At 46.0% G+C, this 12,916-nt stretch overlaps 1 protein-coding gene across 1 annotated transcript in view; it reads left to right on the top strand.

The window, feature by feature from the left end:
- PRKCE (protein kinase C epsilon) overlaps positions 1-12,916 on the top strand; it is a 497,306-nt gene that overhangs the window by 400,523 nt on the left and 83,867 nt on the right. Inside the window, exon 11 of the mRNA XM_004611987.2 lies at positions 8,932-9,086. Coding sequence (XP_004612044.1) covers positions 8,932-9,086 — 155 coding nt within the window. The remainder of the gene's footprint in view (positions 1-8,931; positions 9,087-12,916) is intronic.

The raw sequence follows: 12,916 nt of genomic DNA, 5'->3' as shown, positions 1-12,916 counted from the left end.
AAACAAAAATACAGATAGAGAAAACAGCCAGGATGGCAGGGGCAGCAGCAATGACGTGATTCAAGGAATGTCCTAACCCAGGGTTGCAGGCTTTGTTAGCAACAATTGTCAGTGCACCCACCTCCTGGAGATCAGAACTCAAACTTGACCTTTGTGGGTGCTTCTTTTTGTGTTGTGCACAGGAAATAAGGTGACATCTGAGTTTCTGGAATCAAAATAGCAACTGTTTGGGCAGCTTCAACAACATAGGATTTGTCTCTAGAATCTTAGCTAAAGACAAGGAGACTCACTTCTTCATTTTCCCCGATTTTTGTTCTTGGACACCCAGAGGTGCTCAGGGCTCCTGTCAGCTTGGTGATAAGGAGTCATTCCTGGTAGTTCTCAGTACAGTGTCAGGGATTGAACCTAGCTTCCACACGCAAATCCTGTGAGTTGTCTCTCCAGACCTCATTCAGTTCTTTCTAAGCTATCCAGGCACTAAGCTTAGACACAGGGGGAGAGGGGGGCACTACTAGCGAGGGGACGGGTAGCAGAGCTGCCCCAGGTGTTGGGTGCAAAGTTCTTGTGACAGTTTTAAAGATCCTGCTGGAGCACAGGAAGGCGTCCACACAGTCTGATAGGGTTTGCTACAGTTGCACTTGGTTGGAAAGAGGATTTTTACAGGGCAAGACAATCTTGTGGGTCCCTGCTGGGGAAATGAGATTAGAAGAACAATACATTTATTTCTTAAAACACAAGGGCTGCCATAGGTGCTACACTTCAACGTCGGACAGCTGAGAGCTGCGGGAAACAGGCTTCAGGGAGCAATCATGGCTTCTTTCTGTTTAAGGGATCTCTTGGTGGCTTCAGGACTGATTTTTTTGCCTGTCCCCAGCTTACCCAGGATGGTGGGCATGACATTACAGATGGGTACTGCATTGAGCATGACACACTTGCAGGATGTTTGGGTAGTGAGTGGGGGGCACATTCCCCTGTACCTTGCTTCTTTCCTGTTTCTCAGGGAATGGTCAGGGACAGAGGACGAGAGGCAGATACTGCTCCCAGGATCCACACACACACAGAGAAGGTCAGAGGGTGAAATCCGGGGGAAACCCTCTATGAGGCGCTAACAGGCCCCAGAGAGTGACATTGATGATTTCATGAAATCTAAAAGAGAGAACTTCAGCAAAGTCATGTCACAGTCCTTTCCACTGGTCAAGTTCCAAATCTATAAACTTTCATGATTCCATCAGCCCCAAGGAGGACACTGACATGATGCATTCCTAGGAGGGAGTATGGTGGTGGGGGCAGGGGGGAGGGTGCTAGGTGGGACATGCACTTCCCAGGGATGGAACTTAACAGGTCCTCAGACATGCGAGGCATGTGCTAAACCACATGAGTCACATCCACTGGTCCTACTTACCTTTAGAAGCTACTGTTCGTGGCAAGAGATCACTGCACTGATGTTCCATTGGGGCTGTTCCCTGTGTATCAGAGCATTGCTGGAGACTTCTTTTGGTGGATGTAGATGGTGCCTACGAGAGGAAAATCTTCCTTAATGTATTAGACCCAAATTGTCCCCCTCGTCCCTAACTTTCATGAAGAGATATGTGGGGGCGGGGGGGCGGGCAGGTTGGTAGTCAGAGCCATTCCCCAGGTTACAGGGCAGTGTCAATCAGAGACAGGAAGTGTTTATTTGAGCTTTATTGTGCGAGTCAATTTGCTGTAGCTTTGGGTCATTTTAAGCTCGGCATCCTGTTTAAGTCATAGAAACATAATTTTTCAGTTGGAAATAAACATACAACTTTTGCTGTTGGAAGTGCACATGAATGGAGTTTATACCCTCTCAAGAAGCAGATGCAAGCCCGGGACATTTACTGTTTGGTTCATTCTGATTAGGTTAAGGCTTTCCCACAAGAAAATAGTCACCTCCTCCTTTGGAGTCACCTCCAAAATGTAGGCCTTATTCTACCCTCTATGGCTTAGAAAAGATCATTTTAAGAAGTGGACTATAAATAGCCCTGGTGTGGATGGGGATGGATGTTGCTATAGAAGTTTAGTTGAAGTAAATGTGAATTTAAGGAAGACCACAAAGAGGTCTTTAAACTTGAGTGAGACCTTGAGCAGTGGCAGCTGGGAGGAAGGCTCAGAATGTGTGAAAATGTGTTTAAGTAGCACTGTTAAGGGGATAATTATTGTGGTTACATGGCAACACTTACATCATTAATTATAATCATCATTCAGATGAGTTTTTCATTCTTTATTGTTAGAGAGTTAAGTGTCCAATTAAGAGAAAGACCTACTCCTTTATTAATTACAAATCCTTTTCAACGATACAGTTGACAGGTCAGTGACACCAGTTCTACAAGGCTGTGTCCGTGGTCCCAAGATGGTGTGTCAGTTTAAGATCTAGAAAGTTCCACTTGTGTTAAGTTTATTGTGATGGTGACTGTTCTTTCCAAGTGGTATAGAAGCAGAAAAAAGAAAATAGTTGGGTTGACTTTTTCAGAGTTGTTGTACATTCCCTTCAGGTCATCCATCCAAGGAGGGACTAGTGAAGAGAAGGTGTTGCTTTTTGGGTTTTTTGTTGTTTTTTTTAAAAATGCAGCATTCAGAATAGTAGGAATAGGGGAGAGGTGGAGTAACTTCAGGCTGTTTTCAGCTCCTTCTTTAACCTTTATTCCATAAAAGTCTGTCTTTAATTAGCTTTAGTTATGCCATTTCCAACTCAAAGATTTTTTTTCTTCTTTTCACCTCCTGCTCAGTTTTCAGAACCACTGCTCCATCCCACCACTACTGAGTCCTCCTTTCCGACACCCTGAATTTCCTACAAAGCAAGTATTTCCCCTGGATCTCTCCAACCCTCCGCATCCCCACATGGAACATTCCCTCTCGTGCCTCTGTTCTCCAAAGAGGTGCTTCTACCTCTCACCCCCCATGGTCCAACGCATGACTCAAGTGCAGACTTTCACCTAATTAAGGTTGGTCTCATCCAGTTTCCTATGGCAGTTTCCAGTTCCATCAATATTCAGTGCGCTATAGAAAATAAGCCAGAGGAGAGATAGTAGTGACCTTCCATCCATGCTCAGACCAAGAGTTATTCTCTTGGTGGTAAAAAAGGAATGGCCCCAGTGCATAAGTTTCACAGCTTGGTTTGGTACAGGAGAGTTGAGCACAGCAGCCTTTTATGGTTTTTTTGGGGGGAGATTGGGGGGCGGAGAAAAAGAGTTTTTGCATTCAGTAGCTGACTCAGAAATGAAAGTGTTAACTGATGCCATCTACCTTATACCTTTGAGCACCTACCCTAGGTCTGGCACCTAGAGGGCACCCAATCCTCCATGTCAGATATGGAGGGATGACAGACACGTGACTGAATGTAAGGTGAGTCTCAGACAAGTCTCTAGGCCACATGTTGGAGAAATCCTGCTTCCTGTCCCTGGCACATCACAAAGGGAGCCAAGTGAAATCTTTTGTTGGGCATGCATGCAAAGTTGATTCCAAAGCGATAGAATCTTTGTGCATATAAACAGCTAACAAATGATGGAGGATGTGTGTCCAAACAAAGTCGACTGGCAGGACATGGCGTGCATGAAGAGGAAGCCTCTGGCTATCCGTCACACCTGGAAAGACGAACAGGGCTGGCCTGGTTTCCCTTCTCAGGCAGCAAAGGTTCATGCACTGGGAAAATGGAGCTCAGTGGAATTCTCAAACACACCATGTGGCCCTTCCGCCCTGTAGGTCGTTATTAACTGTTCTTACCCTAAATGGCCATGACACATAATCTCCTTCCTAATTTTATTATTTCACTTGCTATCACAAGACCGTAACTTTTCAGACATTCAGGTGAGATTAAGGGTGGAGGAGGTAGAATAAAGCTTTTAAAATCTTTGATTACCTCAGAAAATGTATTTGCTTACTTTACCAGGAAGTTGGGTTTTTGTTCTGTTTTGTTTTCTACCAATGCCAAGAGGGGATTAATGTGTCGGCGCTGGGTTCGCCAACTTTCTTTTGATTTCAGTTTATGTAATTAAGCAGTTCCCAGAATCACTTGCGGTTCTCACTGTGCATCAAAACATGTATCTCAAATGTGTGAGGTGTGGAGGGCAGGAATAGTTCTGCCACCCTGGCTGAATGGAAGGAGGCAAGGAGGGGAAGGAAAACATACCAATCTTACTGTGAAATATGTGTCCTTAGTCAAGGGGTTGATCATGCTTTTGCGATGGTGCTTATTGAGCTGAGTTCTCTAGGAAGCAGGTTAGAAAACTGAAGTTCAAACTGGGCTAAAGTTAGAATAGCTCCGGGTGAGGTTGACACTAGAAAGAGGTGAGGCAGCCAGCTTGGGTTATTGAGTTGCCTACTAGTGGAATCTGGACTAGATGGACATTCTGGCCATTTTGCTCTGGGTTAGACCATTTTTGTCCATAGCAACACCCGGGCTTTAGGTACAACTTGGAGCAAAGGGCTAGAGGGAGGTGAATGTCTGAGTCATCGGTGTGGAGAACATTAGACGTAGGTGTGGAGGAGCCAGCTCAGTATGAATGAAAGAGGAGGGGGAAGGCTCTGTCTGCAAGGAGAAACAGCCTGCAGAGAAGGCAGAAAACATCAGCCAGAGATGGCCAGAAAGCCGGACTGAAGGCCATGGGAGTCAAGTGTTTGTTGAAAGAAGAGTTAAAAGGAAAATGCTGTTCAAAAGTCAGGAAACACAAAGACTTGATAATAATAACTCAAGTAGGAGATTAGTAACGGACCAGACCCATAGTACAGTGGCTTGGGCATTTGCCTTGCACGTGGCTGACAAGGATTCGATCCCCAGCACTCCATAGGGTTGCCCGAGACCTGCCAGGAGTAATTCCTCAGTGCAGAGCCAGGAGTAACCCCTGAGCACTTCTAAGTGTGACCCCAAACAACAACAACAAGATCAATAGCCATAATAACTGGCAGTCTTTATGGGACATCACTTACCACCATTTAAGCTATAGTTCCATCTGAGTAAGAGGTTGGTATGACAGGTTCTCTTGTGTTATGTTACATTATGTTGTGTTGTGTTATGCTATGTTATGTTATGTTATGTTATGCTATGTTATGCTATGCCATGTCATGTCATGTCATGTTATGTTACGTTATGTTATGTTGGAGCCACGCGCCCAGTAGTGCTCATGGTGCTCTGGTGCTCTCAGCCATGCTTGGGGACCATGTGGTGGCAGAAATCGAACCCAAGTCTTCTGCACACAAATCACATGTTCAGCCTCTTGAGCTCTCTCTTCCGCTCTTATCATTTTTTCATTTTTAGAGACTGGGAGAAAACTGAGCACAGAGAGAAGTCCTTTTCCCAAGATCACACAGTCTGTAAGTGATGAAGTCAGGTGCGAGCTAGTCTTGTTCAGCTCTGAGCTCCATCCTTAAGCCTGTTCCAGTGTTGATGAGAGAAGCAGCAGCCGGGAAAAGGGCACTGGGAAGAGGATGGATTTCCTCTTTAGTGCTGTGAGCTTATCCCAGTCCTGAGCTCACCAGCAGTGCTTGGGGTATCATGTGGTGCCAAGGCTCAAACCCATGCCTCCTCAGTGCAAAGCATGTGCATAACCCACTGAGTTATCTCTGGCCTGAGGTCTGGATTCTTTCTAACACAGTGAAACATTGTGTCATTGGTAAAACCCAAGTCCCAGCCAGTGACCATGAAGTGACATTGCCCCAGCTGCTCCTGAGGATGGTTGGGGCAGTGCTGAGCACGGTGCAGCTGTATTTGCCTGGTAGAAGGCTTTTCCAAGTGCTTTGGCTTCTTAAATGGTGGGATGCTGCCCCACATCAGGTCATGTAACTGAATATATGCATCGTCTTAAAATAAATTTATTTATGATTTACCATCAGTAAATGTTTGGTCTATATATTTAGTAGATACCTGAGATCAACAGGAGTTGCACATGAATATAAGAATGCTTGCCCTGGATCAGTAGTTCTCAAAGAAGGTGCCCTGGACCAACAGTACCAGCTTCTCTTGGGAGCTGTTAAAAGGTAGATCCTCAGGTTCTGCCCTGATACCAGGCTCTGGTCCAGACCTCAGGCTTCAGTCCAGATCTCAGGCTGTACCTCAGATCTTCTGGATGGAAACTACACACGGCTGCAGGAACCCACGAAACTTCCAGGTAGTCTCTGTTTCACACATTTGGAGCCCTTGTTCTTGGAAGATCCTTGAAATAAAAGAAAACTCAAATCACATAGGACACATTGTATCACAGATGCCGCAAACCTTGGCAGAGACAGATGGAAGAGTCTTGGAGCTTCTTTTAGGTCTGGGTGCACGCAGTTGGAACTACCCAAGAATCTTTCAAAAGTACTGATGCCTGAGATTCCACCCAGAAATCATTTTCTTGTCCAGAGGTTGGCCTAAGCTTGGAATTTTGAAAGGAGCGTTTCAGTGGGAATGGGTGACTGGGGAATGGTTGGAATGGGAAGTGGTCAGCGAGGCAGCCTTTATGCTTCTGATTACAGAGTTGTACACAAAAGAGAAAAAAACAGGGCTGACCTTGAGAGGAAAGAGCATGACTAATGGAAGACCAGCTGGACTGGAGGCTTTCTGTGAATACCAAGAAAGTGTGAATGAGTCTACAGATTGTGGCCAGGGAAAAGGTGGTATGAACGCCTAACAATTCTCAATTCTGGACTTCTTTCCAAAGATATGTCCATAATAAACTAGATATCATGTCTTCATTGTTTGAGGGTAGGGGGGATCATTGGTCATTTTTATTCAATCTTAATGGAAATGATTCTGCTAGTTCTGATTTTAAAACCTAGGCTAACATCCTTCGAGAAGCTTCCTGATAACTTTGAATCTATGCTAAGAATGTGCTCTAGGGAACTGGATAGTGCTCAGTGATAGAGTACAACCACATGACATGGCACGGCCCTGGGTTTGGTCCTGAGCATTGTGCTTGTGTGTGTGTGTGTGCTCACGAGCACATGTGTGTGGCTAATGTATGTGCACACCCATTTGCAAGCACACACAGGGAATGTACTCTGACCCTCTGGTCTCTCAAACCTCCCTATTTACTTTTTGTCCCTGACCCTTCTTCCTGGTTATTTTAGTTGACCTGGTCATTTTAAGATGCCTCAAATATTCTCACTCTGTTCCTAGGTCCTGATATTTGTTGATACCTTTTCCACCTTCTCTCAAGACCTGGCTTTGTCTAGAATCATGGGTCCTCTGCCCCCAGAGTGACTGTTGCATTTTCCTCCTCCTTTCACTCTCTGGGGTCATTCTGTTTCCCTGTCATTGTTCTCTCCATTTCCCATCTCTTCCCCTGGACTAGCAGTCCCCAAGGACACTAATTGCTTATAGCTTGCCTCTGCCTAGCACAATATAGATGTTTAAGGGTGTAATCAAGAGATTGAAAGCAACTTGTAGTCCATCCGTGTTGTTTCCCAGCAACAAGGCAAGCAAAATTAGTCAAGCTAACTGTACTCCAGAGAGAAGAGATGTGTGTCGCCACATGGCCAGTCCCCTGTTAGCCCAGGACTCTCAGGAGAGGGCGAGTGGCCATGTAAATTATTGTCAGCCCTGACTACCTAAACAGTAATGCTTTATTCTGTGATCTTAGGGTGGATGAGACGATCTTGTCTCACTGAGGTGGGATTTGGTGGGACTTAGGTGGATGATTGATAGGTTTAGGCTTATATAACCAAATGGTTCTATGTGTTAGACAACTACTGGGAATGTAAACAAAAAAATCAAGTAATGGGCAAAACTTCAATGCTGATCAGATTATTATGAACTGCTGATGAGTTGGTGAACCGAGGACATGAGCTGGGCCTGCCTGCACAGGTGTGGGCTCAGAAAGACCCAAGTTTCTCCCAGGAACATCCCTATTGGTATCCCCATCTCTGGACGCATCCCCCTCTCCTCCATCTGGCCTCTCTAGCCTCCTCCTATTTCAGCATCTGCCTCTGAACTTGAGCCCAGCTGGTGACTCTGAACAACAAATATGGGGGAAATGAATGAACAAGAAAGTAGGCGCCACCCCAGTGAGGTTTGGCTGTCACTTAGCCATTCTGAAAGCAGTAGCCATAAGGGTAAAGTGTTAGGGAGTATGCTCTGGTGCAGCTCCCTGGAGGACCAACCTCTGGGAAAGTGGCTGTGATGAGAGGGTCTCTTGCCCCGTCACTCCAGGCTACTCAGTGCGAGTTTCCTAAGGCTGCCTTCACAAATCACTGTGTACTTAGAGACTCGAAACAAGAGAAACATGTTCTCTAGCAGATCTGAGTGTCACCAGGCGGAAATCAAGGTGTCTGCTGTGCTGTGTTCCTACCACAGGAGAGAAAACAAACTTCCTGCTGCCAACTGCCCCTAGGCCCTATGTGCTCTGGCTTCGGGCCGTGTCTCTTCCATCTGAGCCTTAGTGATCACAGTCCCTCTTTCTTCATCTCGCCAATCCCTCTACCTCCCTCTTACATCAGGAAGCATAACTGCCCTTGGGGCTTGCTCATCCCTCAACTTCTCCCCATCTCAGGACACTTAACGTCATCATATCAAAAGTCTTTTTTGACTCCCTGAGTTAACATTCACACCTTGAGGGACTGGGATTGAGGACTTGTTTGGGGGGAACCAATATACATCCTACCACACAGAAAAAAGGTAAACAGGGTCTTCAAAGGCTCAGAGCTCTCTTCTAAAGCACAGTTGAAGCCGAAGATCTCAGCTCCTTCCTGTGTATTCTGGGCCTCTCTCTCTAGACTGACTTTGGTGCCCATGTGAGTAAGACAAAAAGAATTTGAAATAACTCCTCATGCCCTGATTCATGAGCTGTGTTCACTGATCTCTCTGCTGCCCACATTCAGCTGCCTGCTCACCTCCCTCTCCAAGTCCCCATTCTGGCACACAAGGTTCCCTGAGCACTGGTCAGTGCAGGCAGCTGCCCTGGACCGATCTAATAGGCCTTTTCCCCTCTCCTCTCCTCTCAGGACCGCCTCTTTTTTGTCATGGAGTATGTAAATGGTGGAGATCTCATGTTCCAGATCCAGCGCTCCAGAAAATTCGATGAGCCTCGTTCCCGATTCTATGCTGCAGAGGTGACGTCAGCTCTCATGTTCCTCCACCAGCATGGAGTCATCTACAGGTAATCGCTCCTCTCTTCCTTCCCTTCCTTTGAGCCAGAAAATGGGGACTTTTCCAGACTCTTCCACTGCCTTTGGCCCCTGCCCAGATGGTCTCTTAGCAACCTGCATTAGATTGGTTGTTTGTTCCAATTTGCTTACAGAGAACTTTTTTGGGGTCTGTTTATCGTTGAAAATGTTAATATTTTAGTAGCCCTGGGAGATCTGACCTACTGTTTGTGCCAGTTTTGATTGAAAGCCCCAGCATGACATTTTAAAGGCTCGGCGCCGAGCGACCTTGGGGTGACCTTCATTTCTCCCTCTCCCCCACCCTCTTCCTTGAACATCAGGGCATTCTCTTTACTTTTCCTTCTGTGCCATGAACTTCCTCCACTTCCCAACCTCTTGCCACTTCCTGAGTTTGTTTGGCTTAGTTGTCTCCAGCAGATAGAATCAGAGGAGTTGCTGAAGGGGTGGGTCTCGGGGTTTATGATCCAGGGAGGAGGGGAAGGGAACTAGACAATATCCAACAGGAAGTGACTCTTTACAGATCATCCAGTCCTTATTATTGTCCTGTCCCCCTTCCAAGAAAACATAGAAGGAACACACACACACACACACACACACACACACACACACATACACACACACACACACATATTTTCCAGTAAAGTTGCAGGACTATTTACGCAGGCCCTTCTATGAGGTCAGGAATTCTGGGAGGAGTAAATATTTATAATTAGCAACAAGGACACTAGAGTTCCTTCAGGTTTTTTGCAGTGATTGTCATTTCTTGAGTTGTTTTTGCTTCCTACTCTCTTCTGGCTTTGTTTTTAAATAGGGTAAAAGAATAGCAACCCAGAGCTTGGTCACTCACCAGAACTTTGCTGACCCCCCCCCTCCCCGGGAGCAATGGCCTGAGTAACTGTGCTTTGAAAGTTCTGGCCAACCCCCCCGACCCAGGCCTCCCTTCCTACGTTATCTCTTAGTTTCCTCTCTCTGCTCTGAGTCAGCCCATGGCTTCCCATGGCCTGCCTAACAAACCTAGCTCTTTATTTTATTTTATTTTTTTCTTTTTGGGTCACACCTGGCGATGCAGAGGGGTTACTGCTGGCTCTGCACTCAGGAATTATTCCTGGCGGTGCTCAGGAGACCATATGGGATTCTGGGATTTGAACCCAGGTTGGCCACGTGCAAGGCAATCACCCTCCCTGCTGTGCTGTTGCTCCAGCCCCAAACCACGCTCTTTAGCTGAGCACCTCTCCATGGCCCTCCACACTGCAGATCCACACACGTGCTTCATAGCACTCATACCTGACAAATGGCCATGAAAGTAGCGGCTTCAAACAACACTGTGTTCTTTAACAGTTGCTGGGAGCCAGCAGTCTGGGTGTGTTGTACCTGGGCCCTGCTGAGGCTGAGATCCAGCTGCCAGCCCAGCTGCATTCCCAGCTGAAGTTTGCCATTCTCTTCCACACTCATGCAGTGATGGTCAGAATCTGTTTCTCAGCCACTGTCCTCCTCATGGCACCAGGAGAAATTGTCTTCTGTGTTTTGAGTCTCACTTCAGGGAAGGCCTGACCCTCTTTTAAGTGACTTGGCTGATTAGATCAAGCTGACCTATGACAATCTCCCTTTTGGCTAATTCTAATTCAAATGATCAGGCGCCTTGATTATGTCTGCAAAATCCCTTTGCCCTGTACTGTCACAGAACTGTGATAGCGATATCTCCTCTTCTTTCCCATGTTTTGTTGGTCATTGGCTGGTCACAGGGTAGCCACTGTTCACAAGAGAAGTGGATTATGGGATTCTACCAGAGCATGACTCACCAGGGGTCATGCTGGGTTGTGTCTGCTGAACCTCACTAACCTTTCAGACGAGATCAGGCGCATTCAGGGTGATATGGCCATAGACCTCACTGCACCTTCTCAATTCTCATTCCCACTGAGTTGTTTACTAACTTTAAACCCACCAAGGTTCTTATCTTTTCTCACATTTGCCTGTGATTGCCATTTTTCCTGCCCTTATGCCCTCCTCTAGCCCCTACAGTACCACCTGCTTACAGGAAGTTTGAGCCATGTAACAAATGGTTCCTCTGCCACACTTGGATTGGCACTTGGGAAGGAATTTCAGTCTGAGCCTTTGACCATTGTACTGGCTACCACTGGCTTGGGGTTAGGGTTGAACACTTCTGGGGATTATTCACTAAGTTTCAAACTTCCCTTAGAGTCATTTTATTTTATTTTATTTTAAATTGGTTTATTTATTTTAGTTTTGGGGTCAAACTCAGCAATGCTCAAGGGTTACTCCTAGCTCTGCAGTCAGAAATCACTCCTGGCAAACTCAGGGACCATAGGGGATGCAGAGGATCGAACCCTGGTCAGTTGTGTACAAGGCAAGTGCCTTACCCATTGTGCTGTCTCTCCAGCCCCAGGGTCATTTTTTTAAACCCCACATTCTTTGCTTATTCTACCATCTCTTCTTGTCTTGCACATAGTAAAGTAGATAACAAATAACCAATTAGTTAAAAATTCAAACTCTTCCCCCCAAATTTTTTACCAGCTTGTCAGAGCTCAGATGTTAGGTAGGTAAAAAGTTCATCCATACTTCAAGGCAGCATGCAGTTGAGTAGGAAAAGGGGCTTCTTAGTGTAGGGAGAGAGAGAGAGTGTGTGTGTGTGTGTGTGTGTGTGTGTGTGTGTGTGTGTGTGTGTGTAGACTTAGCCAAATTAAATTACCTATGGGGAGTTTCTCAACTCTGATGATCTCTACTTGAACATATTGTCAATTTGAGCAGATTTGGGTTCAGTCTCTGAACACCACTTTCACTCTGGATGCCAGTGGCAAGCCTACGCTGTCAGCTGGGGGTATGAGCTGGAGATCTCCTTCCCCTCTCTTTAGGCTTCTGGAGCCAGTAGCTTCAAGGCTTGTTCTGTCATTTACTGGTTGATACTCAGAAATTCCAGGGTGGCCTCCTCCCTTTCATTTACCTGTTCATCTCCCAGGATGCAAGAAATTCATTTACTCACTAGGCCACTGATGTATTGCAAAAGGAGATAATATTAGAAGAACCGTCTGAAGAGATGTGTAAGGCCAGGGATGGGGAAGGGCTGCAGAGCTTCCCTGCCTTCTTTAGGCATTCTTCAAGTACCTCCCTGTCTTCCCGAATCTGGACGCTCTGAATTCCATCTCCTTGACGTTTTGTGGAGACCTCATTACTTAGACATTAATTTATAGGTCACTATTGATTGAACTCAGAGTCCAGTCCCTCTTCCTTTCTGAAATTTTCAGATATGGTAGGAGGACCAGAAGTTCCAACCCCATAATCACATGGGTGGTCTTGCAGGTAATGCAGGCTATCCTTAGGTGCTTCCAAGAGTTACCCTGTTCACATAAAAATATACCGATATCAGTCTCAACATTTAGGAAATTCCAAAGGTCAGGGGAGGTTTGAGTCAGCAACTGTGGATGAAGATCAAATTTGTATAAGAAGTTTATTTTAGTCTTTGGAATGACCAAATACTGTTTCTTGTAAGTATTACTAGTGCCAATAAGTCACAGTATTACTAGATCATAGGGACTGTCACCCCATCATGAGATGTCACCCCCAAACCATTCCCATTAAAGTGATTATAATCATCACCCAGGTCTTACCATGGTAATTAAAAACTCACTTGAATAATTTGTCCAAGGCCAAATATAGTAGATGGAAACTTCTGAGGGCTCCCATTTCACAACCTCTGGCCCCAGAGCCCCAAAGGTGACCTCTCCTCCCTAACTCTTCCCTCATACCGGGTTCTGAAGGCCTTCTCCCTTCTCCCTTGCTAGTCAACCATAGTTTACCATATTTGGCC

The sequence above is a fragment of the Sorex araneus genome, chromosome X (genome assembly GCF_027595985.1).
Source record: "Sorex araneus isolate mSorAra2 chromosome X, mSorAra2.pri, whole genome shotgun sequence".
Lineage (NCBI taxonomy): Eukaryota > Metazoa > Chordata > Mammalia > Eulipotyphla > Soricidae > Sorex > Sorex araneus.
Note: the sequence above shows the minus strand (reverse complement) of the source record. Positions and strands in the feature narration are given on the sequence as shown.